The sequence below is a fragment of the Crocuta crocuta genome, unplaced genomic scaffold (genome assembly GCF_008692635.1).
Source record: "Crocuta crocuta isolate KB4526 unplaced genomic scaffold, BGI_CrCroc_1.0 scaffold47, whole genome shotgun sequence".
In the NCBI taxonomy this organism is placed as follows: domain Eukaryota; kingdom Metazoa; phylum Chordata; class Mammalia; order Carnivora; family Hyaenidae; genus Crocuta; species Crocuta crocuta.
The window spans coordinates 701,943-728,857 of record NW_027531995.1 but is presented as its reverse complement, the minus strand read 5'-3'; the positions used below and the strand labels follow the sequence as shown (position 1 = coordinate 728,857).

The window sequence follows — 26,915 nt, the reverse complement described above, 5'->3', positions numbered from 1 at the left end:
TACATTCTACAGTGTAGAAAAACTATGCAATTAACACATGTAGAAAAAAAATGAAAGGAAGGTGTAAAAATAACAATAGTTATGTTAGGGATTGGAATTTAGCCGAGTTTCAAGGCTTTTTGATGTTATTCTTATGTAATGAGGGCAAAGCTTAGTTCAATCAATAGGAATTCATTTTGGTGCAGCCACATTTTAATATGTAAAGATCAAATAAAGGCAAAGCTGTGCAACTTGTTATTCTCCTTGTGTTTTGCAGAACAATCAATAACAATCCAGAGAGAAGACTACTTAGGTAGGAAGCAGAGCTATTCATATTGTAATTATGCTTGTAGAATCGAAATACTTATGGGGTCTGTTGTAATGAAAATGATCCAAAATGCTCTAAAATCACTTAGTTAATGTTGAGAAACAATCAGGAGGACATTGACTATGGCCTTTAAATGGGCTTTGGTATTTAATGGGAAAAGGCTTTAGACAACAGCTTGCTTAGCACTGAGCTACAGAAATGTAACCCTAACACAGCATAGACAGATTTCACAAAATTAAGGATGGCTTTTATTAACAGAAATCTTGTAGCTGATGGTTTTTGTGGTGTTTGTTAAATGTTTCCCATCTTTTTATGAAAATCAGGGAGAAAAGCTGTGGCCTGTGGATGGAGTTTGTCACAGCTGGCAAGGCTCTACCTTGCAGTTACCTGTCTTGTGTCAAGTTTTCCCATGCAGACAAACTTGGACTTTTTTTTTTTAGCGACAAAGTAAGGGTGCAAGCATGCACAGGTTGGGGTGGGGGAAGAGAGAGAGAGAGAGAGAGAGAGAGAGAGAGAGAGAGAATCTTAAGCAGGCTCCACACTCAGTGCAAAGCCTGATGTGGGGCTCGATCCCATGACCCTGGGATCATGACCTGATTCGAAATCCAGGAGTCGGGCGGTCATTCAACCAACTGAGCCACCAAGGCACCCCTGGTTTGACTTTTAAAAATGGCTCTGGTTAAGTCAATTAACAGTCTATCACCCGAGTAAATCTTAATTCTTTACTGGTAGTAACCAATACCATTACCTTTTCAACTTGTTTTCTCTAATGCATAAATATGCTTTGTAAGGAGAAGAAGTTCATCGACCAAGGCACAACAAAATACAATCTATCCACAAAGTCCAAAAATTTCACTGTGATGGGACCAAGAAATTTACAAAGCTTCTGTTTCAGGTAGATACACTGATCACAGTAATAAAGACAGTTCTATTAAGATTAATCAGGTAATTTTATTAAATATTTACCATTCAGCAGCAACCAACATGAACATCTGAGCTAACAGAATCTTTTGACATGTTCTGCTATATAGCTGCTTCAGAAATACACGCACATGATAAATTGAACTGTTCATTGCCAAAAAAAACTTTTTAAAAAAGGCTTCAAGAGCAAATAACACTGATTTATACTGTGCCCAAGCACGAGTCAACAATCTATTAAATTACAAAGGAAAAGGAAATCAAAGAAGCTTTGTTATCTTATATGCATGTCAACTTATTTAAATGGAAGGCATTACTTCTTTTAAAGCAACAGGAATATGAAGCTTCCTATGTGTGTTTGCGTGTGTGTGATTACAAAGTGTTATCATCAAAGCAAAAGCTAGTTCCAGAAATTTCCAACTGCAAAACTTGCAAGATACAAAGCTAAAATTCATATGTTCCTTTTCTCAATTATGAATACTTTCACTAAACATAAATATTTTAACATATATTAATTTTTCTGACATTCAAAATTGTAAAGTCAATATGGCAGAATTATTGTTAAAAGCACATATGTACAAATATTCTTTTTCCATACATAAAGTATTTGGCATAATTATAACAATCATACTGCATCCACAACTGTTTGCTTTTATTTTTACTTTTTTTTTTTACACGTAATGGTATCTCTTATTAAAATTAACCAGTTATGTACAAAAATACTTGAACATTTATTATAGAAAACCTCTATAACCAGCCTCAACAGCGTATACCTGCTGAATGGTTTCATTAAGAGAATATAAAAAAGTGGTCACTGCCTTCCAGGTAAGCTATCAACAAAAACAAACAAGGGTTAAATTAAAATGAGCTTCCCAACAAAAGAGGGAAAATATTTAACAGTGTGATTTAAAATACAGTTCATATTTATTGTCAGTTGAGTGTTATAAACAGTCAGTAAAAGAAAAAAAACAAAGATACAAAATACATTACTAAATACAAGGTGCTTTTTCCACACGCCTGCAACTGGGCATCAGCATCACCGTCTAGATCTGAGACGCTGTGTGTCCATCCTTAAGCCTGCAGAGACTACAGCCATCTCACCCTTCAACAAAAACAGGATCAAGCTAAGAAGACAAGCTCCGGCAGGAGCCTGGAGAGTTGTGAAGAATTTTCTATTTGGTGCAGAATTAAAAGTTAATGCCCTTGCCTTTTGAAAGTCCTTTTGCCATTTAATCATGCTAATATATTTTCTCTAAGGTTTTTTTCATTTACACTATTGATTTAATACTGTCCTGTATTGATTCCTGAATTCTTGTTAATGGGACACATTAATTTGTGCCTATTTAACACGTGAACATCTACTCTTCTTCAGTGACAAATGCACTGCAGAGGAAACGATCAAGTGAGGAAGCTTGTACAAGATTCAAGTAAACATTTCTCCTGGGGTCTTTTGCTTAATCTAGCCGATTGGAACTCTCAAAGTAAACTGCACCTTGGAAAGAAATACAGTAGATATCATGATGTCAGGGTACGAAAGGATTTACCAACCAATTCACAAAGTAGAGTTTTAAGAAAGTAGACAGTGGTCAATGTCAAAAGCAACCTTAAAGAATTATTTCAAGAACAGAACAACTTGCAGCCCTATTCCTTGCAACTCCATAAATGTGCTAACGAGCCTGCTTTAACTTGTAATTCTGTTGATGTGCATGGATCAGTCTTCTCATGGAAAGAGCGAGAAACCTCCCCTTATTTACAGAAGCCTTCTAAAGTAAGGACCGTTGTTAGGATGTGCATGGACTTAATAAGCTTTCTCGGAGTATCAAGTATTCAGTAAAAAGGATACAACAACATCACGCGCCGTATCGTTGGACAGTCTCCTCTTGGTTTTAGGATTAAACTAGATTTTAAAAAAAAGCGAACATAAAAAGGTACAAAGGAAGTCTTTAACACTACCACTTCCGAACGTGAAACGTTTTAAGTAAAGTCAGCCACACTTCATGTAACATCTGGCGTTTTAGATCAGTAACTTGTAATATTGTGCAACATATTAATAAGCAAGTTTTAATTCCATTCACTGAAAGACGGATCTGGGTAAGTTATTAAAGTGCCTACACTAAATGTCTCCTGGTCTTACTATTCTCTTGTAAACGGCCGGGCCTCGGGGCAGGGGACTGGGAACCTTCATAACTGCGAGACCTTGCGAGGCAGGGGCCGGGGCCGCGGGCCGGGCTCAGTCCTCCGGGGGCCGTTCTCCAGGGGGCCGGGCCGCGCNGGACGGGCCGCCGCAGAGTCCGCTCGTACACGCTGTAGGGCGGCGGCGTTTTGCTCTCCTTGCGCACCGGCTCCTCCGGCCCGCTGTAGCCCGGCCCCGGCCCGGCCGCCGGGGCCGACTGTTCGTTCACCTGATTTTCGAAGCCTGAGGTTTCCGAGGTGCTACACCGGCTGAGAGAAGAGATCCCACTGCTGTAGCTGCCCGACAGGACCGGGGAGTTGGAGATCAGTCCTGGGGAGTGGTACTCCACCGGAGAGGGGGTGAAGGACTGCACCGAGCCCTGCCCAAATGCAAGGGGAAAGGCAGAGGAGAGAAGGGTCACCGGGCAGTCACACACCCTGTGCTGCGGTGCACTTTGAACCCCCACACCCATCACATCTGGAGTTTCAGATCAGTAGCTTGTGATACTGTGCAGCATATTAATATTCAAGCCCTAATTCCCATTTGAACCCCCACACCCATCACATCTGGAGTTTCAGATCAGTAGCTTGTGATACTGTGCAACATATTAATATTCAAGCACTAATTCCCAGTACTCAGAATGTCACCGCATTTGGGGTCAGAGTCTTTAAAGAGGTGGTACCTTAAAACGAGGGCTTCGGGGTAGGCCGGACTGGTGTCCTTATAAGAAGGGGACATTTGGACACACAGGGAAAAGATCACGTTAAGGTAAGGGGAGAAGGGAGCCATGTGCCAGCCAAGGACAGAGGCCTCAGGAGGAACCTAAGCCTGGTGACACCTGTTTGGGGATCCTGTGGCCTCCAGAAACCGTGAGTAAATAAATTTCTCTTGTTTAAGCCTCTCAACCTGTGGTGGCTGGTGGTGGCAGCCCTTCTGGGCTACGGCACACCCCTGACTCAGATTTGAGGTGGTGGTGTGTTCTCAGCACCGAACACCTTCATTCAAGCTTAGCTCACTGCCCAGTTTACTTATTTTCAGGATAGAAAGAGGATAAATGTAACCAGGAAGAAAACGCAGAGGCACATAGTTAGTCCCATGATTTGGAAGACAGGGAACCAGCAACACCAGCAGCCGAAGGCTGTGGCAGTGCTGGCTTCCCTCTCCCTGCAGGGACGGGCTCCGACCTGGAAGACAGCAGCCCCGGCAGTGTGAGTGGGGACGGGCCGCCCAGCACCGGCCTCCAGAGGAGGAGTGAGGTGCCGTGGGCTCACGTTTGAGTTTTTGCTCCCATCCCAGACCCCTGAACCGAAGCTGCACGTGCGTAGCTCTCAGGGTCCAGAGCCGGAAACAGGACTTGTTTCATCCCGAGTGTTTTCTTTTTTTTTTTACATTTTTTAAAAAATATTTTTATTTATTTATTTCTAGGAGAGAGAGAGAGAGCGTGAGCAGGGGAGGGTCAGAGAGAGAGGGAGACACAGACTCAGAAACAGGCTCCAGGCTCTGAGCTGGCAGTCAGCACAGAGCCTGACGCGGGGCTCGAACCCACGAACCGCAAGATCATGACCTAAGTGAAAGTTGGACGCTCAACCGACTAAGCCACCCAGGCGCCCCTCATCCCGAGTGTTTTCTAAAAACCTGACTTGGTTGCTAATTTTTTTTAAATAGGAAGATTTCTCATAGTCCTTCCCCCTCCACCTTTTTGGCATTTGATTTAAAAAAAAAACCTTGGAAGTTCTAGCAACAATGGCCTGCTTTCTCTTAATGGAGATCATTGGAGCAGGGGCTTTCCCCTTGAGATGAGGCACGAACTCTTCAATTTACCGTAGTCTTCACCACACTGTTCTACCGGCCTCCTCTGCTCATGGATGTCAGCGCTCTACCCTGTTGGCATCTGAATTTGCTACTTCCCTGTCACGTGTCCTATGGAAGATGAGTCCTAAGTGATGCTCTGTGAAAGGAGAAATATCTTCTGGGAAATATCACATACTATGTACTCCTTGAGTACATTTAAAGCATAGTAGCATGTTAAAGTTTTATAGTAAAGAAAATGAAAGGACTTTGCTATCTAGTTTTTTCTAAACTTATCTGACCATAGACCATTTTTTCCTGCTTATCACATAATAGACCACAAAACTAATGTACGGGACACATTTTTGAGAAATGTTATCCTAGACTAACTTTACCTTGGTCTCTCAACTAATGCTGGTGGACACAAATACGTTCATTAGCAGGAGGCTAAAATTAAGCATCTCCAATTAAGAGATCCAAATTCACTGCTTGTGTTTATCAAAAATTAGACAAGTTCAAAATAAGGCAGGTAGGCTCAGCCTTCTCCAGAGGAGTAAGTCCATCACTTAATTGCTGGGGAAAAAAAAACCTAAGTTAAGGCAGAAAACTACATTCTAAGCATAGCAAAGCTTGTAACTTGGTAGCAGTGTGCCCTCTAACGTAAAGCATGAGTTACAACACAAATGTTCCATTTTCTTTTCAAACTCCTTTTGTAAAGACTCAGCTAGAAATCTACACCTGGCCAGTAAGAACATCAACAGCTCGGCAGAGAGAGAGAGAGAGAAAGCATATACCACCTTGTTAAATAGGATTGTTTCGTAGCTACCTGAATATTCTTATCCCTTCAGTTCTTTTTACAGAATCAACCTCAGTGACTTACTGTGCTATTACTACTCTGCAAAAGCAAGTTGGAAAATGCAGATGTTAACTGCATTAGCAAAATGTGGGAGCTCCTTGCGAGGAAGGGTAAATGTAAGATGTGGAAACATCAGGTTGCTTTCTTTCCCTCAAAGTCAATGTGGCCGTCCACGGCTTCCAGAGCCAATGCAGTCACGTGTGCTTTATGATTAACAGCTGCATTGCAGAATGACAAGAAAACTAGCAAATAATCTGCACTCTCCAGCAAATTTCTACATCAGAAATGTTGGCAATGCAAATGAAATCACACTTCTTTGCAATTTTCTCCATTTTGGGGCTTTTGTTTTCCAGATTCTCAGTTTCTATCTGCAATATCCTCAGCGCCCAGATGCAGTGGATCACAACCTGCCCTTATGTGTTTTTAAAAGCCAGTTTGTCCTTTTCTTTCACATTATTTAGAAATACCTCGACAGAAAGGACATGGAACATGTAAATCCTCAGTCAGGTACAAAAATCATTCTTTTCACATTCATTTCAACCTTGTATTTGCTTCTGGTGCAGCAGCTCTGAACAATGTCTACAGGTATTGACAATCCTTGCAGCCAGTCTGATTCAATTTGGATAGAGACTAAATATTATTCTTTACCTTCATGAGGGATTTTGTATGTTTAGAGATGTTAAATAGCCTACGTTTACATATCAATTTAAATGTCTCACCTTTAAAGCTTTCCAAATTGTTGCCTAGAAAGTTTTGAATTCATTTTATTGTCTTGTTTTTATTTATTACCAAGTATATGTCTCTACTATAAATGAAAACCTGAGAATAAAATATTAAGAGAGAAAAAGTTGGGTTTGAATTCATCGAAATGGTGAGTCTGAGAGAAGCAAAAAGGTATAGGAGACCATTTACTAGGTCTTGATTACTGAGGTTTTCAGTTTGTTCTTCTTTTTCTTTTTTTCTGACGTCCCTAAACCAAAGGAGCGGACTGAAAGCGTCCTAGGAAGTACATTGGGACCATATTTCTTTCCCAATTCAGTGTATAACACAGACTCACTTTCCCCATTTGGAGAATAAGGCTAATAATCTGAAAACAAATGGCTTCATTCATGGAAGCAGCTCTCTGAAAGGTAAGTCTAGCATTTTCTTTTCAATCCTCCTCCACCCCTTCCTTAGATATTCTGTGTCTGGCCTGTACCAATGAAAGCACTTCAGTGATACACCAGGAATGAGTCCTAAGGAAAGAAGGAATGTGGGCCAGTCTCTAGCCGTGGTCTAAATAAGAGTGGGTACCTTCAGTGGAGATCTCCCAGCAGGCGAGGGGGACACTGACGTCGTCGTATGTCTTGCTGGTGAAGCTGTAAACAGAGAGAGAAATCCTTTCAATTCAGAAAAACCAGAAAGGTGACTATCTGCAAATGCCCTCTAGGTACAAACCCCAGTGCCCAAGGCCCTCCTAGGCAAGGGGGTATGGGAGAAACTAAGTGACACCTATCAAAAATAGCTTCCTCACAAAGGATGGCAGCACCAAGCCAGTGGAGAATTAGTGAAAAGCCACCAGCGCATGCATGATGCTATACAGAAGTGACAGAGGCTTGAACTGATCCCATGTCCGAAAAGTCCAAATGCTTTTCCCCTGCCCGGTCTATTTCAAAAGGTGCTTTTAGGTGTGAGGTGCTGGGGAGAAGTCTTTGGAAAATAGCTCCTGACTTTGACCCAGGCAAGCAATGGGAAGACCCAGGCCATCAAAGCAACTTAGAAAGGGCCCATGAGAATAAATTTACACCAGCGGCCTCTTTCACATCCCAATACCCCCGAAACAGAAAACCCTTGGCCACGTCCAAATAAGAAGTGAGAAGTTTTCTGTTTCTCTCCCTAATGCTCCAACTCAGGTCTTCCCTTTGCCCCTGTGGGGTGGGTGTTGGGGCGGGGGGAGGGGGTGGAGTGCAGTGGATTTCATCATTATGGCAAAGAACTGCTCTCCCTTTGTTTCTCTCACTAGGCTTTCAGCCCTACGTATGGGATTCAGGCCAGGTGATGGCACTCCTCCGTGTGCTTGTAGGGCATATCCAGCCCCCAGGAGCATAACCACGCACAGTGAGAGCTGCCCTGACGGCCCATTGTGGTGAGGGTGAGCCAGATTTCCCAGTTCCACCTACAGAGATTTCTGTGAGTTCAGGGTTTGTGGCTCTGCGATAAGCTGCCATTCTCCCGGCTGTCAAAGGGAGGTTTGCAACGCTTAAGAAAACTAGAGAGAGGCTGAAGGAAACAAAGACAGACAGTTACAGATTCCCCAACAGTGACCATGGATGACGACAGGAGAACAGACCAGGAGAGCAATCAGTGCAGAAGGGAGGCTGGTTCTGCCAGGTTCCATCGGGAGAGGTGGGTCACCCGCGTGCTCTGGGTGCGGGGGACCAGGGAGAGTGGCCCACTGCTGCTCTCCCCTGCGCGCTAGGGCATGCCACCAGCACCGGCTACATTCCAGCACCAGCGTTTAGATCTCCTATCCTGTCCACGGTGGCTGCTGATTACGGAAGAAGATCTCGTATGCTTGGAGAAACGGATCCTGGCCGGGAACCAGATTTCTCCCACTGCTGTGCATGGCACAAATCAAGGTTTCCTGTAGCCGACCATCTGCTTCCTCCTGACTCAGGCATTCAGTGGCCCCATCCCTGTGGACTCCACAGCAGCCCTCGCAACTATGGCATGTCCACAGAGATGTTTCTCCAGAAAGGCCTTCTCCCACAGAGACCTAAAATAGTTCCATCAGCATCCTTGCCTTCGAGTTTGAATGGGCCTAGGAGCTTAACTACCATCAATATTACTGTTCCTTTGAAAATGCTTTCCAAGTTTCCAACATCAGTGATGAATAAGGTACCAATTATTTGACTGATGAATCTTAGCTGTCCAGGGTGACAGTGGTATTCTCATGCAGATTACCAATGAAGCCTGGTTTTTTCTTATTATGTCTAAATATCTCACAAAGCCTTTCAAAACCTGTTGGGGACTTTTAGTTTTGGCAAGTATAGAACAAACTGCACAGCACACAGTGTATTTTAAAAAGACAGAGAAAGTTGCTTCGTTAAAAAAGAAAAGGGAAAGATGAGATGCTACTAGACAGCAAATGAAACATGAGTGATCAACCCAGAAAAATCTATGAAGGAATTGTCATATTTTCTCTTGCCTTTAGGCCAGTTGTATTTGTAAAGCTTCAAAACTACTCTTGACAGGGGCACCTGGGCGGCTCCGTCGGCTGAGCGTCCGACTTCGGCTCAGGTCATGATCTCACGGTTTATGGGTTCGAGCCCTGCATCGGGCTCTGTGCTGACAGCCAGCTCAGAGCCTGGAGCCTGTTTCAGATTCTGTGTCTCCCTCTCTCTCTGACACTCCCCTGCTCACGCTGTCTCTCTCAGAAATAAATAAAACATTTTTTAAAAATTAAAAAAAAACTACTCTAGACATATGTGACTGTTGAAAAGACTCTCCCCTTCACCACGATAGGTCAAGTCAGCAGAAGCAGGTCCTAAAGACTGAACCGTATCAGGGTCACTAAGCAAATGGCTATTCAGTTGGAAAGGGTGCCTGTTATTGCTATAAGCTCACAGAAAAAGTTCCTTTGGAATTTTCACTGGTTCTCAAAATCTAGACAGGTTTGGTAAAATATCAATTCTAGGCCTTTACTGCAGAAGTGGTGATTTCCTGATTCAGTAGGTCTAAGGTCAGGCCTAAGAATTTGCTTCTTAAAACATTACCAGAGGGGATGCAGTACCCTCAATCAGCCCCTTGAGAAATCTTGCTCTTGAATACAGACTTCTCTATGCAAGGGACAGCAGTGGATGTGCGGTCAATTGTTCCCCACAAGCCTATTAAGTTATCGTTAGTCAATTCCTATTTAGGGGCAACATGAAACCCTGGCATCAGTCCTAAGTAAGAGTGAAGTGGCTGAGTTAGCAGAGCTTGACAGGAATGAGGTGGGTCAAGCAAAGGACAGAGAAAATTCTACTGGCTTGGCAAGGTTAGGGTACCTGCCCAAATTCCGAGGATGGTGCCAGCAAGAGAACATTCTACAAAATCTGTCTATGGAGTTGATAAGGAATGGAGCGCTGTTTGACTTAGTGTAGTGAGAAGTGCAGGAAAGAGGGAAAACACTGTAAATGAATTATGCAGCTACTAAGGTTTTTACCTCAGACATCAAATGCCTACCTTTCTCTGAGGAATTCACAAGCTGGAGTAGTCATAAAAGTGATTTTATAAAAGTGATTGTTCAAATGCTTCAAATACCCACCAGTTTGTGTGGGTCTTGGAGGGACAGGGGGAGAGAGAATTTTCCCACTATCCGACATGTTCTTGGCTTCTTTCCCACTGTCCAGGCTCCAGCTGCTAGGGGTGGGATTCACAGCTGGAAGGGAATAACACAGCTAAAAACACACCATCCACTTTGCCCTTTGAACACTTGCAATCTTAGAAGAAAGTCAAATTATCCAGAATGAAAAAAAATCAACTAGATTAAAAAAACAACAACAGGAAACCTCCTACACACTAGACCTTTATTTAACTGCTTACCTCACAGTTACAGTTGACATTTAATTGGGTGATAGCATGTCTGTTATTTCCCCTCAAGCAGTCTAACAGAACTACAGATCTCTACAAGATCGTAGAATCTTATTGAGAATTGCAAATGTGTTTAGATGCTGGATAACAGATGGAGGATGTAGTCACTAAACTATTTTAAAACTTGGTTTTTAGTGGAACTTTCTGGACAAGTGGCATCCAAAAAGGGGAAAGTCAGTGAAAGGCTAATATTTCAAATGCCTGGCAGAATTACCATGCTACCCCATCCTGACGACCAACTATTTGAGAAAAGAACTCTTGTTGCTGAAATCAATGGATTACAGTGAAGTATGTCCTGAAAAAAGTAATTTGGAATACTGACAGTATCATTTCTTTTTTGTAATTTGCCTGTTCCATGCTTCAGTAAGGTGCAGAAATATGGAATAACCCTGTTAGGAACAAGGGTAAGACACAGAAGATTATAAATAGCTGCTATGAAATAAGGTTCTGCTTCTGTAGAAGCAAGTCTTTAGAGTTCCTGTAGCTTGCTCCCTGGACAGACACTGCCATCTGGTGGACACATATAGAAATCCAACATTTCACTCTAAACTACCACATTCATTTAATGGGTCGTTAAAATAATTTTTCTGTTTGTTTTAAATTTGCTTTGTGGGTTCCTTTGGTAGAAGCGGTGAGAAAAATACTAAGCTCTCTAGGCAAAGATTAATATCTGACTTGAAACGTTAAGCAAAATTTGTGTTTTAAAATAATTTTGGCTACCTTCTCACTAATTTCAATCTCCCAAGGAAAGTTTTAATGTTAATCTGTCCGTGTACTCAAATGACAATACAGTTTAGTTCTTAATGAGGACAATTAAAGTGCACTTTATGGGAACATTTCATTAGTGACTCTTGATTCATTGGCTTCTGAGACCACTTGATTTTTGAGGCCTGACCCTGAGAAAGGCAAATGGGTGACTTGCTGCAAGCCCCCACCTGCACAGTGGAGGAAATCACATTTAATCTGCTCTTCATCTTCTGCTGTGTTGCACAGACTGATGCTAATTGGCTATTAACTGCGATGCATGTGTTTCTCATTTTGTGTGACCTTGAGGCAGGGCACACTCCATTATGCACTGGATTGCCATTCTTAAACAGTATCTGAGTCCCCACAAACAACAGATGAACTGGCAGAGTGAGCTTTGTAAAGGAAACAAAGGGTGGGATCAGGCAATCAATCTGGGGAGGTGCTAGTTTCACTCTGCTGAACGAGTATCTAATTGGCAGCTTTGTTGCAGGGAATGCTGGAATTGCTTGGTGACCTGACACCAAAGGCCATTTAACAGAGGAGTTCCTAACTTGCTCAGATTCTGCTGTTAAATCCTACAAGGAAACAGTTTTGAAAGAATGCATCATCAATCGCTGTCTTTCATTAATCCCCTAAAAGGCAAATTAGTCCCGATCCTTAAAGATCTGACGATCTGCCTTCCACACAGACACACGGAAGACTGGAGGAAATGAAGACAAAACACACCCTTCCACATTTCAAGCCTGATGAAGGGGCTGGCTTTATACCCACCTTTCTCAGGTGCAGAAAGATTTGGGTCACTGCGTGGCAAGGCCCCATCTCCAATATGATTAAACAGCAGCCTCTGGAAAGGTACAAGAGTCTATTTTTACGATGCAATTTGCTGTCATGTGAGACCTTCTAGAAAATGAGATGATTGTCTCATTACTGAAACTTTCTGTTCAAAATAATTTTTACATGTTAATTTTTCTTCGTGTATGGTGAGCCTATGAACCAGGAATTCGATTATACTTAAGGAAAAAAGAGAAGAGCCTTAGGTTTTAAAAGTTTGTATTAGATTTAAGTGTAAATAGTAAATAGGTCTTCATAAAGGGTTAAAAACAGTAAGGAGCAATTAAGCTATGGTGCTCTTTATAAATATGAATGCTAGACTGGTGATATGAAATGCAAATAAGATTAAAAAATATTAGTTCAAAAAATCTCTAGTGAATGGACATGTTTTTGATCCTAGGTTAAAAACAGGAAATGGACAATAGTCTACAATTTTTAACCCATGAAAATGCCACTTGCACATGGTTCTACCTAATACAGGAAAAGAAAAAGTGCGAGTTCTTCACAGGAGATGCACCACAGCAATGTGTAGCATCGAGCCCTTGGTTACCACGCACTGCTTCACGTTCTACCCAAAGCGGAAAAGTTGGAGGCTAATCAGGGAAGGCTTTCAGAGTCCCCCATGCTGGCAACACATACTCCTGGAGCAGATGGAAGAGAGTGTGAAGTTCCCTCACAACACCAAGCGACAAAGGGAAATTAAACTGGGGAGCTGGTTCAGCCAAACGCACTCAGAGAATTTCTGCGAGACATCAGTGCTGTGCAGATGAGGTATCCTGGGGCTTTCGGGAAGATTACACAATCAGCAAAGATAAACCAATCAAGCCACATCCCACTCGCTCTCATCCATTTCCAGATGCAGCTACAGACTTCTGCCAGGATGGTGTAGAAAAACAGAAAAATTAGCTGGAACATAAACAACAAGTATAGTTCTCCGCTCCTAAGTTACTCCCAAAGCATCTGTAAAACCCAGGGTTACCCAACCTTGGAAACCACCCTTCATGGCCCTTGAAGTGCCCAGAGGGCCAGGCCTTTGGCTTTGCCCTCACCCGGACTAAGAGGGATCACTTCAAAACCAAGTCCGGGCAGGACGTGAGGGCCACGGTGCTTTACTCCTGAGGGGTGCAGGGAAAGCCTGGGCCGCCAGCTGCTTCTCCCTCAGTGCACTAGAGAAGAGTGGCAGAGGAGAACAGAAACGGTCCCTGCACCCCTGGGAACCTCAGAAAGGAACAACGTAAGCTCTCTCAAACTAGGTAGAGGTCAAAAGAAAGGCTGCAGGATAGATCATGCTTCTCCTGAACGGCCTTTTGTTAATGTAAAAAGCTGCTCCAGATTTCTGCTACGCACACATGCAAACACACGCAGACACTCCAACTCATCCACCTAATTACCCCTTGTAATGTTTAAACAGCAGCAGTGAACTACAGAGTCAGGTCAAGGAGGGTGAAATCATTTCCCATTTTCTGCTCAGCTTTCCTGCTCAGGCAACAACCCTTGTATCTGCATCGGAAATACGGCTCCAACAAAGTGCGAGCAGTGGGCATGGAACAGAGGGTCGCCCTTCACTCAGACGGACTTGTTGTCTAACACAGCCCAGCTGGCTGCCTCTGGCAGGGACGGCATTTCTCTGCAGAGACAGGTAAGCGAGTCCGGGCATGTGCTTGTTTTCTAAGCGTCTCCGTCCCACAAGGACTACCTGAGAAGGCTCCACGGGTGTTGGATAGATGGCACTGCATGGTCTCTCTCTCGGGGACAGGCAAGAGTTTTCTCTGGAATGTTTGTGTTTGTCAGACAACAAAGGGGAAGCTGGGGAGAAAAGAAAGGAAGGGTCATCAGGGGGTGCTGCTGGACCAGTCTGGAGGACAGGGCTTGTGTGCGGGGACAGCGAGCCATGGTTCAGGAGACCCAAGCCACAGGTCCCGGGGGCTGGAGATTCTGTGGGCACCCTCAGTGTACCCCACGCCTGGGCACTGACCTCTGGCACTCGATGGGGCAGAACTTGTAACGTTAGGCGAAGCAGAGTGAGTAGAACTCAAGCTTGAGGTAGACGGACTTGGCTGGAAATACACGGGAGCCATTATCACACACTGCTTGGAGGCTTCGGACAACACTGACATATTTAAAACAAAATCACTGCCCTTTTTTTTTTTTTTCAAAGTAGCAAAAAAAAAAAAAAAGACAAAAAGGAAAAGCCATTTAGAAATCTAGAAAAATCTCAGACCAAGAAAGAAGAGTGTCTGAATTAATCAAGAATCCAAGACTTAAGCAAAACAGTCTAAAAAAAACCCCTGAGATTTTGACTCCTGCCAAGGGAAGACATTTGTTAGTTTTGGTGACCTACTAGGACTCAGGACCAGCCAGCAGCACGCTCCCAGCCCAGGGCAAGGCACTAGGTGAGCGCTTCTAAGAGGCAGAAGACACTCCTCCTGGTGTTCTCCAAAACTGTGTTCAAGGCATGAATTCCACAATATGTATTATGCCCCTTTTCTAAAAACAGTGGTGAGGAAAATTTCAACTTGTTCTTCCTAAACTGTTACAAACACCATATTAGCAGTGTCTAAATAAAATTTCGTGTTGCAAGAGTTGCACTAACGTTCTTATACACTGTATGTTTTCTTCCTTTAGTAAAAATGTTTGTTGTGAAAACTTGTTGACATGTACCTAGGCAGAGAGATGTTATAATGGACCTCTCAACCACGGACTGTGAAGCAAAAAGGCCACTTAGCAATGCTAAGAGGCAGCTGGCATGTGGTCAGATGCTCCCAGAGTCCCCAGATGAAGAAGCAAATCCGAGGTAGGGTCCAAAGCTAACCCTGTAAAGCTTGCCTGGTTTCCCATTCTTGCTCATGTCTTCTGAGAGTGGATGGGCAGTTTGGAGACAACTATCTTTGTAGATTCCAGAGACCAACAAAGCAGTAAGAGTGTTTAAAGGTTTGTCCTTAACTCAAGTTCTTGCTCGCAGATCTGTTCGTTAGCACAGCAGAGTGAACAGAAACTCTCACGATTGAGACAGAAAAGGAATACACACGACCAGACGATTAAAAAGCTAATCAAGTACCTGCATGTTAAAGACTTCATCAGAGCTTTCTGATTGCCCTGTAATATTGCTTACTTCAGCAGAAGCTTGTGAGGACAGTGAGGAGGAAGAATATCGGTTGACAGCTGGGTAACTTAATGGGCTGTTTTGGGGGAAAAAAAATGGTCATTAACCCAGTCTCCGAACTGTACTTCATCACATGCTGGCATGGTATAAAACCAAAGGGAAAAAAATATACATCCCGTTTTGTTGTCTCCTGTTTGCCTCAATATAATCAAATGTTTGAGTTTATTTATTTCTCATGCTGTTGCTGTTTTACCAGTGGCAGATGTCTGCAGCTGCCTTGCGGGTTAATTATTTCATTAAGAAATAGCGTATTTGACAAATTGTGCCATAAAGAATGAGAGAATCGTTCCCAATCATCTTGTGGGGATGCCACATTATAAGATAATTCAGAATATGACTTACCTGCGTCTAGGAATTACCCTGGTACCATCTGGGCTCATAGAAGCAGGTGCCGAGTTTCTACACACGCGAGGGCTTCCATTAGGAAAATGGACTGGACTGGCTTGTATACAAGCAGAGAACTCCTAGAGATGTAGTCAAGTACATATTTAAGAGTCACTACATGGGCAAAGTAACTGGTGAGGTATTTTAGTATACTGTGATGAGGCTAAGAGGTTATAATGCTAAGTTTCAGTATTATTAAGCTTTCTCGCCCTTACTTTTTGGTTCTCATAAAAGCTGAACATGGAAAATAGAAGATCATCCAATTTTAATATTGGAGGGCTCCCTGGTAAAGTGATGCAGTTTGATAGAAAAACCAAAAGATGTCACTATTGGATACTTCATCGTCCCTCTAATGAAAAGCAAATGGCAGGGGTCAGACTGCCCCCTATGGACACTCTTTGTACATACCTGTATCCCTAAACTTGACTTCATCACAAAGAACTGGTCCACCAGCTTTTTGTGTAAGGGTCTCATATCTTGAGGTACAAACTTCTCATGCACGGCCAAACCAAATTCCAAAATCTGTGCCTTGATAATAGATAAGGAAGAAACCCACATCAATAAGGAACTCTACTAAGTGCGTGCAAAGGAGTCAAGTACTGCACCATGCATTCTGCGTGCATTACTGTGAATCTTCTCTATCCCATGAGATAGGGACAATCCTTCACTTACAGGTGAGGGTCAGAAAGCTCTTGCATGTGCTAAAAGACACATGGGGATTCAAACTTAGGTCGTTCTAATTCCAAAGACTCGATTTCCCTGCTAACCTTTCTTTCCCATGTATCTGAGATCTGTAATAACAACCCTCTTAAGCAAATATGTGTCCCTTCGGCCCCCTTCTACACTTGCCAGATTGGGAAGGAGCCGCTCCCTGTCAGTGGGATCAGGTTCTTCTCCCTGAGGGATCTCCTTCCTGGACGGTACTCTCTTTTCCACATTACTCTTCCAATCTTCCATCAGGCTCTTCTGTGCCCATCCACCCCTCCCCCAGATTTCCAAAATTTGTAGAGGGGGACATAGAGATAAAGTAGGAACAGGAATTCTATAATAGTTGCTATGCTTTTTGTTTTTGATAAAAGCTATTTTTCTTGTTCACTTATTACAATGAATAATTGGAGCAGCTCCTACTACAAAAAAAAAAAGACTTCTTGCTCTGAGGATACAAAAGAGATGAACATAACATTCAAGTTTCTTTTGTTCTTCAGGTATTAATCGTGCTTAATTCCTTCGATGTAAGTATCAGCTGTCTTTTACACTTCAAAAAATGCCCCACACTAAAGTGGTCAAAAGAGCAAACTGCACTGACTGTGAGGAAAGCAAATCACACCATTGGCACAATGGTTTTTATCTTTACAGCGTGGGAAGATTCGAGATTGAAAGCTCAGGTCAAACATGACTGAGCCTGGTGGGTTAGAGCATCCAGAGACTTCCCAATAGGGACAGGATTGTGGCAGCTCCTACCCACCACCAGTGTATTTCCATAAAGATAAAAATACTTTAAACACCAATGACACCTTTCAAAGGAGCAGTAAGAGTGGAATGTATGTCTGAGGCCTAAGTCTGATGAGGGTTGGAAGGGCACGGAAGAGTTGACCCCATGGGTAGGACTCCAGTCTCCATTTTAAACACTCGCTGTTAGGCAACTTCTCACTCTCTCTCTCTCTCTCTCTCTTTTTTTTTTTTAATGTGTTTTTATTTATTTTTGAGACAGAGAGAGACAGAGCATGAGAGTGGGAAGGGCAGAGAGAGAGGGAGACACAGAATCCAAAGCGGGCTCCAGGCTCTGAGCTGTCAGCACAGAGCCCGATGTGGGCCTCAAACTCACAAACTGTGAGATCATGACCTGAGCTGAAGTCGGAGGCTCAACAGACTAAGCCACCCCGGCACCCCAGGCAATCTCTCTTTTGTCCAAATCAGGTTGAAGGTTGGGTTCTCCAGGAAGCTGACTCTGGAATGGAGAATAGGATGTTTACTGGGGAGTCGCCTGGAATCAATCCTTGCCTGTGTGAGGGAGGGGCAGAGGGAGGGCTTGACTAAAAAGCAGCCAAGACATAGGGCAGTCACAGCAGCCTCTGCTGACACCAGGGGAGCTCTGGGCCTCAAACAGGCTGTCAGAGCTGTGCTGTGTTGGGCCCAAAGGGCCAGGCTTTATATCTCTTCCATGGTCACTGGATGTGGGCCATCCAGGAAGGTGGTCATCTTGGGCCAGGCAGTGCTCTGTAGCTGAGGCAATAGCTGAAGGACTTGAGAGTCACAGGTATCTGTCAATGGCCACTGCTCCCATCAGCTAGGGCCATAAGTCCTTTCTGGAAGAGGCAGTAGGGCAGTGCATCTCTGAGTCTATTAGATAGTTTTTATCTGAACCACCTCAAAGAAGTCCAGAGGAGCGTGGTGCCCTAGCTAACCTAAACCCCTCCTACTATAGTCTGGCAAAGATGACACGACTTGGCCAAGGTCACATTGCAGTCACCTGTACTGATTGTCCTATGGCAGAAATCTAAAGTTTCCTATAACAAGGCTCTTTCCACAAGGCCCTACGAATATAATCAGGCAGGATATGGAGGAAACAAATGTTCCTGATTTTCTTTTTCTTTTTTTAATGTGTATTCATTTTTCAGGGAGGGGGAGAGAGAGAGAGGGAGACACAGAATCCAAAGCAGGCTCCAGGCTCTGAGCTGTCAGCACAGAGCCTGATGCAGGGCTCAAACCCATGAATCGTGAGATCATGACCTGAGCCAACGTCAGACATTGAACCGACTGAGCCACCCAAGCACCTCCTGATTTTATTTTTCTTGTGAACCTTCTTGGCCCTTTTAATTATAATTCTGGAAACGAATTCAGTCAGACTGAATATAGCAAGTAAGAGACCTCCAGTGAGGCAAACCACTCTTACTTAAGAGACTGTGTTTAGGTTAAATACAAATTTTTGAGTATCAACAAAGGCTACACTTATTCCATAATCCTAAGAGTTAGATAATCTAACCTGCTCACTTCTAGTATCTACATCATCCCCAGGCCCACGGTGAGAACTTATTCTCTATTTCCTTGCAGACTTCAATCTTCAACTTCAAGTAACTCCTTCTTCTTTTCCAGAAGCTGCATACCCGGCCCTCTTCCAGCCATAGTCCCTGTCCACCATCACTTTTCTCCCTAGTATTAAATCCTGTGGATTAAGCTTGCAGAGCATAAATATGGACTAAAATCAGATCCAACCTCATCATTTTCTAATCCAAAAGGGCATGCCCTATTTGTTAATTAGTTTGGTATTATCAAGTAGAAAGAGATGCTCTGGCCACATTTTATCATATGTATTCCATTTTTTTTATAGAATAACCATCATGTCTCCTACCTCAGAGGTTTTCAAACCATTTGCAGGCCAGGAGCTATCAATAGGAATACAGCAGGCAAGAGATTACGCTAGGCCTTTGTACTTGATGGAACTAAATAAAAATAAACTGTGCTTCCTTGGAGTAGAAAATGATGAGGTTGGATAAGTTTTGTGCCTATCATATCACCTATAGGCTTCGTCTGCAAGACATGATGCTGTTTAAAGCAAGTCTATTGATTGCTCCCTTCGTATAACACTTAAGTCAGAATCTCATGCCTTCATTCACTCATTCATTTATCTATTCATTTGTTTTGAGTTGACCTGGACTCATGTGAGCCCAAAATGGTGAGTGAAAAGTTGGCTCCGAGACTCCAGCAAGTCATTAGGGAGAGAACATTCAAACACTATTCTAAGAGACTGCATGAAGTTGTCTGTTTTAAGGGGCTGCCATAGTTTACTCACTGTTAAATTTACTCTTGCTTCAAAGTGGGAAGGTAAAGTAAAAACTAGCAATTTCAGATACATTACAGATGAATCTATAACCCTTGACTGACCGTGTCTGTTGGACACCAATGGAGAAAACCAAGTCGACGGGTCCCCGGGTAACCACGCACACCTATCTCGGCAGGAGAGAGAGAAGGTGATTGGCTTCTGTCCCCACCTTACCTGCTCAAGCATCAGCTCTCTTAACCGTGCAATTTTCTCTCCATCTTCAGGGTGACTTAAGATATAGTCTTTAACAAAAAATGCCTACAAAGAGAAGGGATAATCAGTTTAGTTCAGGAGAGTTAAAAAGGAAGTGAAAGACATAGTTGCTTCTTAAGACCTGGCATCTTTTTTAAAAATTTATTTATTTTGTGGGGGGGAGGAACAGAGAGAAAGGGAAAGAGAATCCCAAGCACGCCCTGTGTTGTCAGCACAGAGCTCGATGTAGGGCTCAAATTCACAAACTGCGAGACCATGACCTGAGCCCAAATCCAGAGCTGGATGTTTAATCGACTGAGCCACCCAGACGACCCATGGACCTGGTGTCTTTAAAGAAACACCATTGTAAACCACATTTCTGGGGCAGAAGGAGTACTTTAAAGTATCTGCTTTTAAAGAAGATCAAACTTTTCTGTGAACCTCTTTGCACAGGGACATGGTTTTAGGTAGACATTTATTGAACAATCCTGATACTCTCACTACTTTATTCATCCAAGAAGACACACACACACACTTTTTTCCTCAAAATATCATATTGGAAAATGGAGTAAGTGTGCATCACAAACGACTATATGTGTGCTCTGTTTAACAAAGAACTCTGTGTCATTTGTAGCCCAATATTAGCACATGGATGTGCATACGTATTTTGAAAAAAGGCTCCTGAAGCCCTAAGAAATCACATTTAGAATCTTTCAAATGATACCTAATCCTCACCTCTTGATACCTGGAAACTCCACCATTAACTGCAGCATCTATGACTCCATTCAGGCACATGGTCAAGGGATTAATATTCTGCATCTGTCTTGTCTGACACTGACTAATCAGAGTCTTCAGCTGCTGATTCTTGTTTTCCAACACTTCGATTGCATTTTCCAGAGGACTCATTTCTACCTGAGAAGCAAATGAGCATAAATATATATTGGATTTTGTGACATTCAAGAAGAAAGTAGATTATTCATGTTCTGAATGATCTGTGCTCCCTGTTGGCTCCCATCAATATCTCTACCAGGGGCCATACAGTAAAATAGACAAGTATGTGGAAGACAAATTAGCTGTTCAATTGAAGGTCTGGAAAGCAAAGGTGATTATACTGATTGGTTGAAATGTGATTTGGATAATCAGCAATCATCAATCTTACATTAGCTCTGCAACAATCAATGTAATCCAAAAAGAAAACCTAAGCATCTCATGCCTGTTAAAACTCATTTATCTTTTCTTCCAAAGGGCTAAATATTCAGAGGCCCTGCATATTATTATCACCTTTCTAAATGCTTACTTAATACAAAGCACCACAGGAGATACAAAGATGCACTTACAAATCCTCTGATGTCATGGAGCTTTCAGCCCACTTGGGAAGATGGGACATATGCCCATATGGACCCCATATGCATATATAACAGCACCATAAGGTAGCACAGGATGGTACTCAGTTGGGAGTTATAGAAAATAAGTTAATCATATATGCTGTAAGATCTATGTTTTGAAGGGGAGCCAAATAGAATTATAATGACTTAAAAATTCTAGCTTATATGGGGGACTGAACTGAAAATGATGAAAATGTTCTTCAAATATTTAACACTGCAGCCATTATTGTCACTGACATTCTCTTTGAAGAGAAGGTCTTCCAAGCTCTTAGCTGTAAAGTAATTCAAGCTTACACCAAGCACATTTAAATATTACTTTTTTTTCAGTTAAGGAAACAAAGTGGACTTTTGAAGTTCACTGCCATCATCATAAAACAACATTGAAAAGCATGACAATAATTTGACTATGTCAAAATTAATATTATTACATTCATCAAGAGACACTCTGAAGAGAAGGAAGGATAAGTCAGAAAGTAGAAGGTATTTATAACCTAGGAAACCATCAAAGAGCCTATGTCCAGACAATATAAAGGACTCTTATAAACCAATAATAAAAAGGCAAATAACCCAGTAAAAATGGGTAAAAGACTTAAACAGACACTTTATTTACAAAGGAAGAAATCCAAATGTCCAATAAATACATGAAAAGGTGCTGAACCTCATTTATGATCAAAAAAGTAAAAAAACAATACCATGATAATACACTACTAACCACTCACCAAAATGGCAAAAATAAATATGACAATAGCAAATGAGAGTGAGAATGAGAGTACTAGACCCTCTCAATTTCTGTTGTTGGAAGTTCAAATTGTTTCAATCCTTTAGAAAACAGTTTGGCATTAAATACTAAAGTTAAAGACATCTTTGTTATATTCTATGGTCTTGCAATTCTATGCAAGCATGTATATGAGGAAAAAAGTTGATGTGTGTACATGTGTGTACATGTATGTACATGTATGTGAAGAAGCATACAAAAATTTTCATAAAGGTCTCCAAAATCCCTATGTTGATTAATAAACATTGTGGTATGTTTACACAATGGAATAGTATGCAACAGTGAAAACAAACTTCAGTCACATGTAATAACACAGACTAACACTACAAATAATACTGAGTGACAAAGCCAAGTTACAATAGAACGTATACACTATGACACTGTTACATAAAGTTCAAAACCAGGCTAAACTAAATTGACTTGTTTTAGAGAAACATAAACTTAGGTGACCAACCACGCCAGGGAATGGATACCAGATAAGTGAGGATAGTGATGACCTGTAAGGGAAAGTGAGTTGTAACTGGGAAGAAGTACATGGGAACCTTCTAGGGTGTTACTGGCAATTTTGTGCTTCTTTACTGAGTGCCGGTAAATGGGTATTTACTGTCTATGACAATAAGCCTTTGTTTTATAATCATAAAAGCTAAATCATAAAGGAAAAGTCTGAGGATTCTGACGGACTAAATGGTAAAAAGTAAGACATCTTAGAAAATGGAACACTGATTGCTAGGAGCTAGGGAGTGGGGAAAAGGGGAAATGTTCAATGGATAGAGTTTTAGTTTTGCAAGATGAAACTGATCTGTTGCATAATAACTCACACATAGTTAACACCATTGTACTGTATGCTTAAAAATGGTTAAGATGAAAAATTATGTGTTTTGGCCAATGGAAAAAAATCATGCTCATCTTTAGAAGTCCAAATGAAATTAATATGAAAAGAATCGAAAAAATAAACAAATTGCAATAAACACAGACAAAAGACAATCAATAACCTGGGGCAATATTTCCATACATATTCCTGACAAACTGTCGATATTTCTCAAATACTGAAGAAAACCAAAGGCTATAATCAATGCATGCACAAAATAAATAGGGAGGAAATAAATATATGAAAACATAACCTCTTCACTTGCATCCAACAAATGCCAAAAAGCCCCCAAACCCCACAACCTAGTATGGTCATTTTTGGTCTATTATTTGGAAAGAGTAAAACAACATAACACCCAGTGTTGGAGAGGATGGTGGGAAAATGGATTTTCTCAAGAACAGTTATCCCCTCCAGACAGGACAGAGGTTGATACATGCCACTGTTGGGCCATGGAGGAAAGGTTACATTGTGGGCTCTTTGATAGATCAATTCACTTCCAGGGAAATTATTCTAAGGAGATGGTCAAAAGAAGTATGTGAAGAATAATGTGTAAAAAACATTAAATGAAAAATCATTTTCCTCCTGCCCCTAGATTCAGATCTTTAAATGCTGTTTCCCACCAAAAAGAAGCAGGAGTCATTGGAGAAATGGAGAACCTAGTCATCCCAGTAGGCAAGGAAGGCAGCCAGAGTAAAGCAGCTGGCCTGTGATCCATTCACTCTCTCTAATGGAGGAATATCCTTGGGGAATGGAAAAGAAGGCAGGTGATCTGGTCTCATCCCCTTGTCAATAGAACCTTCACGTAAATAGACGAAGACTAACTGCCAGGAGGAGGAGATTGTATCTGTGTCCCCAGCTAAGGACTGCTTCCAGTAATAAAACTGAGAAGCCACGAGACATGATTCCCTACAGAATGTCCCAGAAAAGTTTTATATATCTCTGCAGCATAAAATGGAATTTAATTTCCATTCATAATTTAAATTTCATAATTTAAATGTACCCCGTGTATGAGGAATCCTGTGAATTTCCCTTGGAGACCTTGTCTGTTCCAAATTATTATTGATGCGAGAAAGCGGGACCTGGCGGAAAGGCTTGAGGTCTCAGATGTGTCTCCGCTTCATGTGAGCCTCCTGACTGCCTTCAAGTTATCAGTAAAGCTTGATGCTGATTCCAATCCAGTCAGCTCAGTAACAACAACTACAGCTAAGTAACAACTACCCGGATACTGTCAAAAAGACTCAGAAGTCAATTTGAAGAGGCTCCTAATGGGCAAAGTGGAATAACTTGAACATACGAGTAATAATTACAATGAATTTATAAAACCCAGTATGCTTAAATCTGTGAGTTACAAGTGATACTAAAAACAAAGTCAACCAAACAAAAATAACTTCTCTGGTCACTTCTGTAGGGTGTTATCCTTCCTTTGCTATACCTCAGGGTAATCATGGAGTTGATGAGGGAATGTTTCTCATTATAGAAGTGTTCCAAAGAAGCAACAAAAGAAGGATGATGAAGTATTACCATTTTATGACACTCAATAGGCTGCGGCCATGATCATCAGTGGCTTCCAACGTAACAATAAAAAAGAGACAACCAGAAGCATAACACCACCTAGGAAGTACTCTTGCAAAACAAAACAAACAAACAAAAACCAAAAATAACATAACATCTTATCAAGCCTCTAGATCTAACTGCCAATTTACAAAAAATATAGGGGCAAAGAAACATGTTAAATTATCTCACTGGTTTGCAGGCTGCAAATTTTAAGGGGGAAAAAGAGCAACTCAGAGAGGACCTATATATCAAAAGAGACTTTAGGAGACATTTCAGCCAATTGTGATGTATGGCCCTGATTTGGATCTGAATTCAAACAACAAAAGACAACAAAGGAAAACTGATCAAATAAAGAGACCCTTGGTGAAGTGTGAACGCTGACTGGTTATTTTATTTCAAGGAAGTGCTATTCATTTTTTAAGATGAGATAATGTGTGGTATTGTGGTTATGTTTCTTTGTTAATATAATGAATTATTTACAGATGAAATGATAGGGTGTCTGAGATCTACTTCAAAATAATCCAGTGTTAAGAGGATGGAGTTGATGAGGCAAAATTGGCCTATTTGATAGCTGTTTAAGTAAAATTATGGGTAAATCAGGTTTGTTATATGTTTACTTTTGTATGATACAAACTAAATTTAAAAAGGACACCAGATGCTGTATATAGAAGTGACTGCAAGTGGTTAGGGGAGAAGCATGGGACCACTTAAGATACTACTACAGAAATCAGACACTAGATGGCGCTATGAGTGGGGGTTGGTGAAGAGTGGTTGGATTCCGCATATACTTTGACAATAGAGCCATGTGATTTTCTGATGGATATAATGTGAGATGTGAAAATAGTCTCATTATCTTTAGTTGGAGCTTAAAAAGTCATCATACATGTCTTTTGTAGTTTATCATGTTTAAAATGTTTTTAAATGAGCTTACTTGTTAATGGGGAAAAGCACCTGTTTTTTTGTTTGTTCTCAAAACAATAAAAACAATTACCAAGAAAACAGTACTTCAAAGGCATTCCTATCTTTGAAAGAATGGGATAATATACTCTGGGGCTATGATTTAGAGAATAAAGGCCCGCAATTTCATCAGAAACCTTTGGTACCAGTTGTTTCACCATTCAGAAAATTTCAGATATTAGACACATAACATAAGGTACATATAGTATATTAAGTAATCCTCAAGTTGGGTTGGGGAGTTTCCCTTTAACCAATGCCTTAATATTTCTGCAGTAAAACATATGATTATTCATACAACATGGAAAAAAGATTGTAAATCACCTTAACATCAGATCAGGTTAGGTTTATATACCAATTGAGTTTTGAAGCTGAACTTATGAAAACATCTTTTGGTTTTCAGAATTTTTCAGATTTTGACACTGTACATAAAGAGTTTCACTTCAAGTTGGTGTATGTGTATTTAGTACCTACTGCCCTGATCTCGAGGACCTTAATACACTGTTAATTAAAGGAGTGAACCAGTAACTTTAATAGAAGGTGAGGATATTCCAGGCAGTGGGAACAAGAGAAAGACAAGGTTGTTATGAGTGGGCTGCGTTCAGAGAACAAAGTAGCCCAATTTAATTTGTTCCATTTGACAGAATATAAGATTATATATTCTAATAAAGTAGGCAGCTGACGTTTGAAAGGTTGTGCTTAGTAATGCTTCCTTAATCATTATCAGCATGGTACTGTCTCTGTGTGTGTGTGTGTGTGTGTGTGTGTGTGTGTGTGATATTTCAAAGGTTACAGCCATTGGTGAGACCTCAGGGAATTTAACGCTCTGGGTAGTAAGTAGCTGAAGAGGCTCTCTGAATCATTAATGCAGGGTAGATGACTAAGGACATTCCTGTGGGTTGGGCCCATGCCATTCAGCAGGAAGCACAAGGCGAAGACTTTCTGACACTGTTGGGCAACCTCTCCTGTCCTGTGGAAGGCACCAAGGTACACCAGTGGGGACCCTGGACTCAGAACCTACAAGAATACGACTGCACTGAGCCACCGTGATGAACTGGGTGCCATTTGTTTAGGAAGCCATATGAATTTCTTAGCACTGTGAAGGGAAAATGCGACTACATCCTTAGCTTAATCAAGCACGATAAGCTGAGTGATTTCAATGCCTAGTGAAATTTCAGGCAGGACAATGCATTCTTGGAAGACCATTTGGGCAGAAGCTGCTTTTATTTATGTACTGACAGGGTGGGCTTGTTACCTAAGAAAGGGGTTAAGTGATGTTTTCACAACTGATGTTTTCTATCAGCTAGAGGACTCTGGCAACCAGAGGGCTGGCCTCTGCCAGGACAGATATCCCAAGGGAGGGGGAAGGGGAGCTGCCTGGGTGCAGGGCTGCCATCAAGGTGCAGACTGTAGAGCAGCACAGGCAGCAGAGAGAGGTCTCACCCTAGAGGTAGCTGCTGTCAGCCCCCAGAACCGGGGGCTGCAGCTGGGGTGTGCTTTACAACCTGAGGGGGACCCGCGTCCTGCGGTTTCCAGGTTCTATAACAACACCCAAGGGCCTCTAGCTGGGGTTCACCCAGGACTGC

The 26,915-nt window shown here is 41.9% G+C and overlaps 1 protein-coding gene across 1 annotated transcript in view; it reads right to left on the bottom strand.

Moving 5' to 3' along the window:
* Window positions 1-1,243: 1,243 nt before the first annotated feature.
* The window catches only part of DOCK4 (dedicator of cytokinesis 4), a 429,867-nt gene continuing 404,195 nt past the window's right edge, over window positions 1,244-26,915 (bottom strand). Inside the window, 12 exon segments of the mRNA XM_077775067.1 lie at window positions 1,244-3,498; window positions 3,501-3,777; window positions 7,336-7,400; window positions 10,331-10,444; window positions 12,175-12,247; window positions 13,931-14,040; window positions 14,210-14,291; window positions 15,293-15,413; window positions 15,740-15,861; window positions 16,190-16,309; window positions 19,776-19,859; window positions 20,529-20,705. Of these exon segments, the coding sequence (XP_077631193.1) occupies window positions 3,407-3,498; window positions 3,501-3,777; window positions 7,336-7,400; window positions 10,331-10,444; window positions 12,175-12,247; window positions 13,931-14,040; window positions 14,210-14,291; window positions 15,293-15,413; window positions 15,740-15,861; window positions 16,190-16,309; window positions 19,776-19,859; window positions 20,529-20,705 (1,437 nt within the window). The 3' untranslated portion in view covers window positions 1,244-3,406.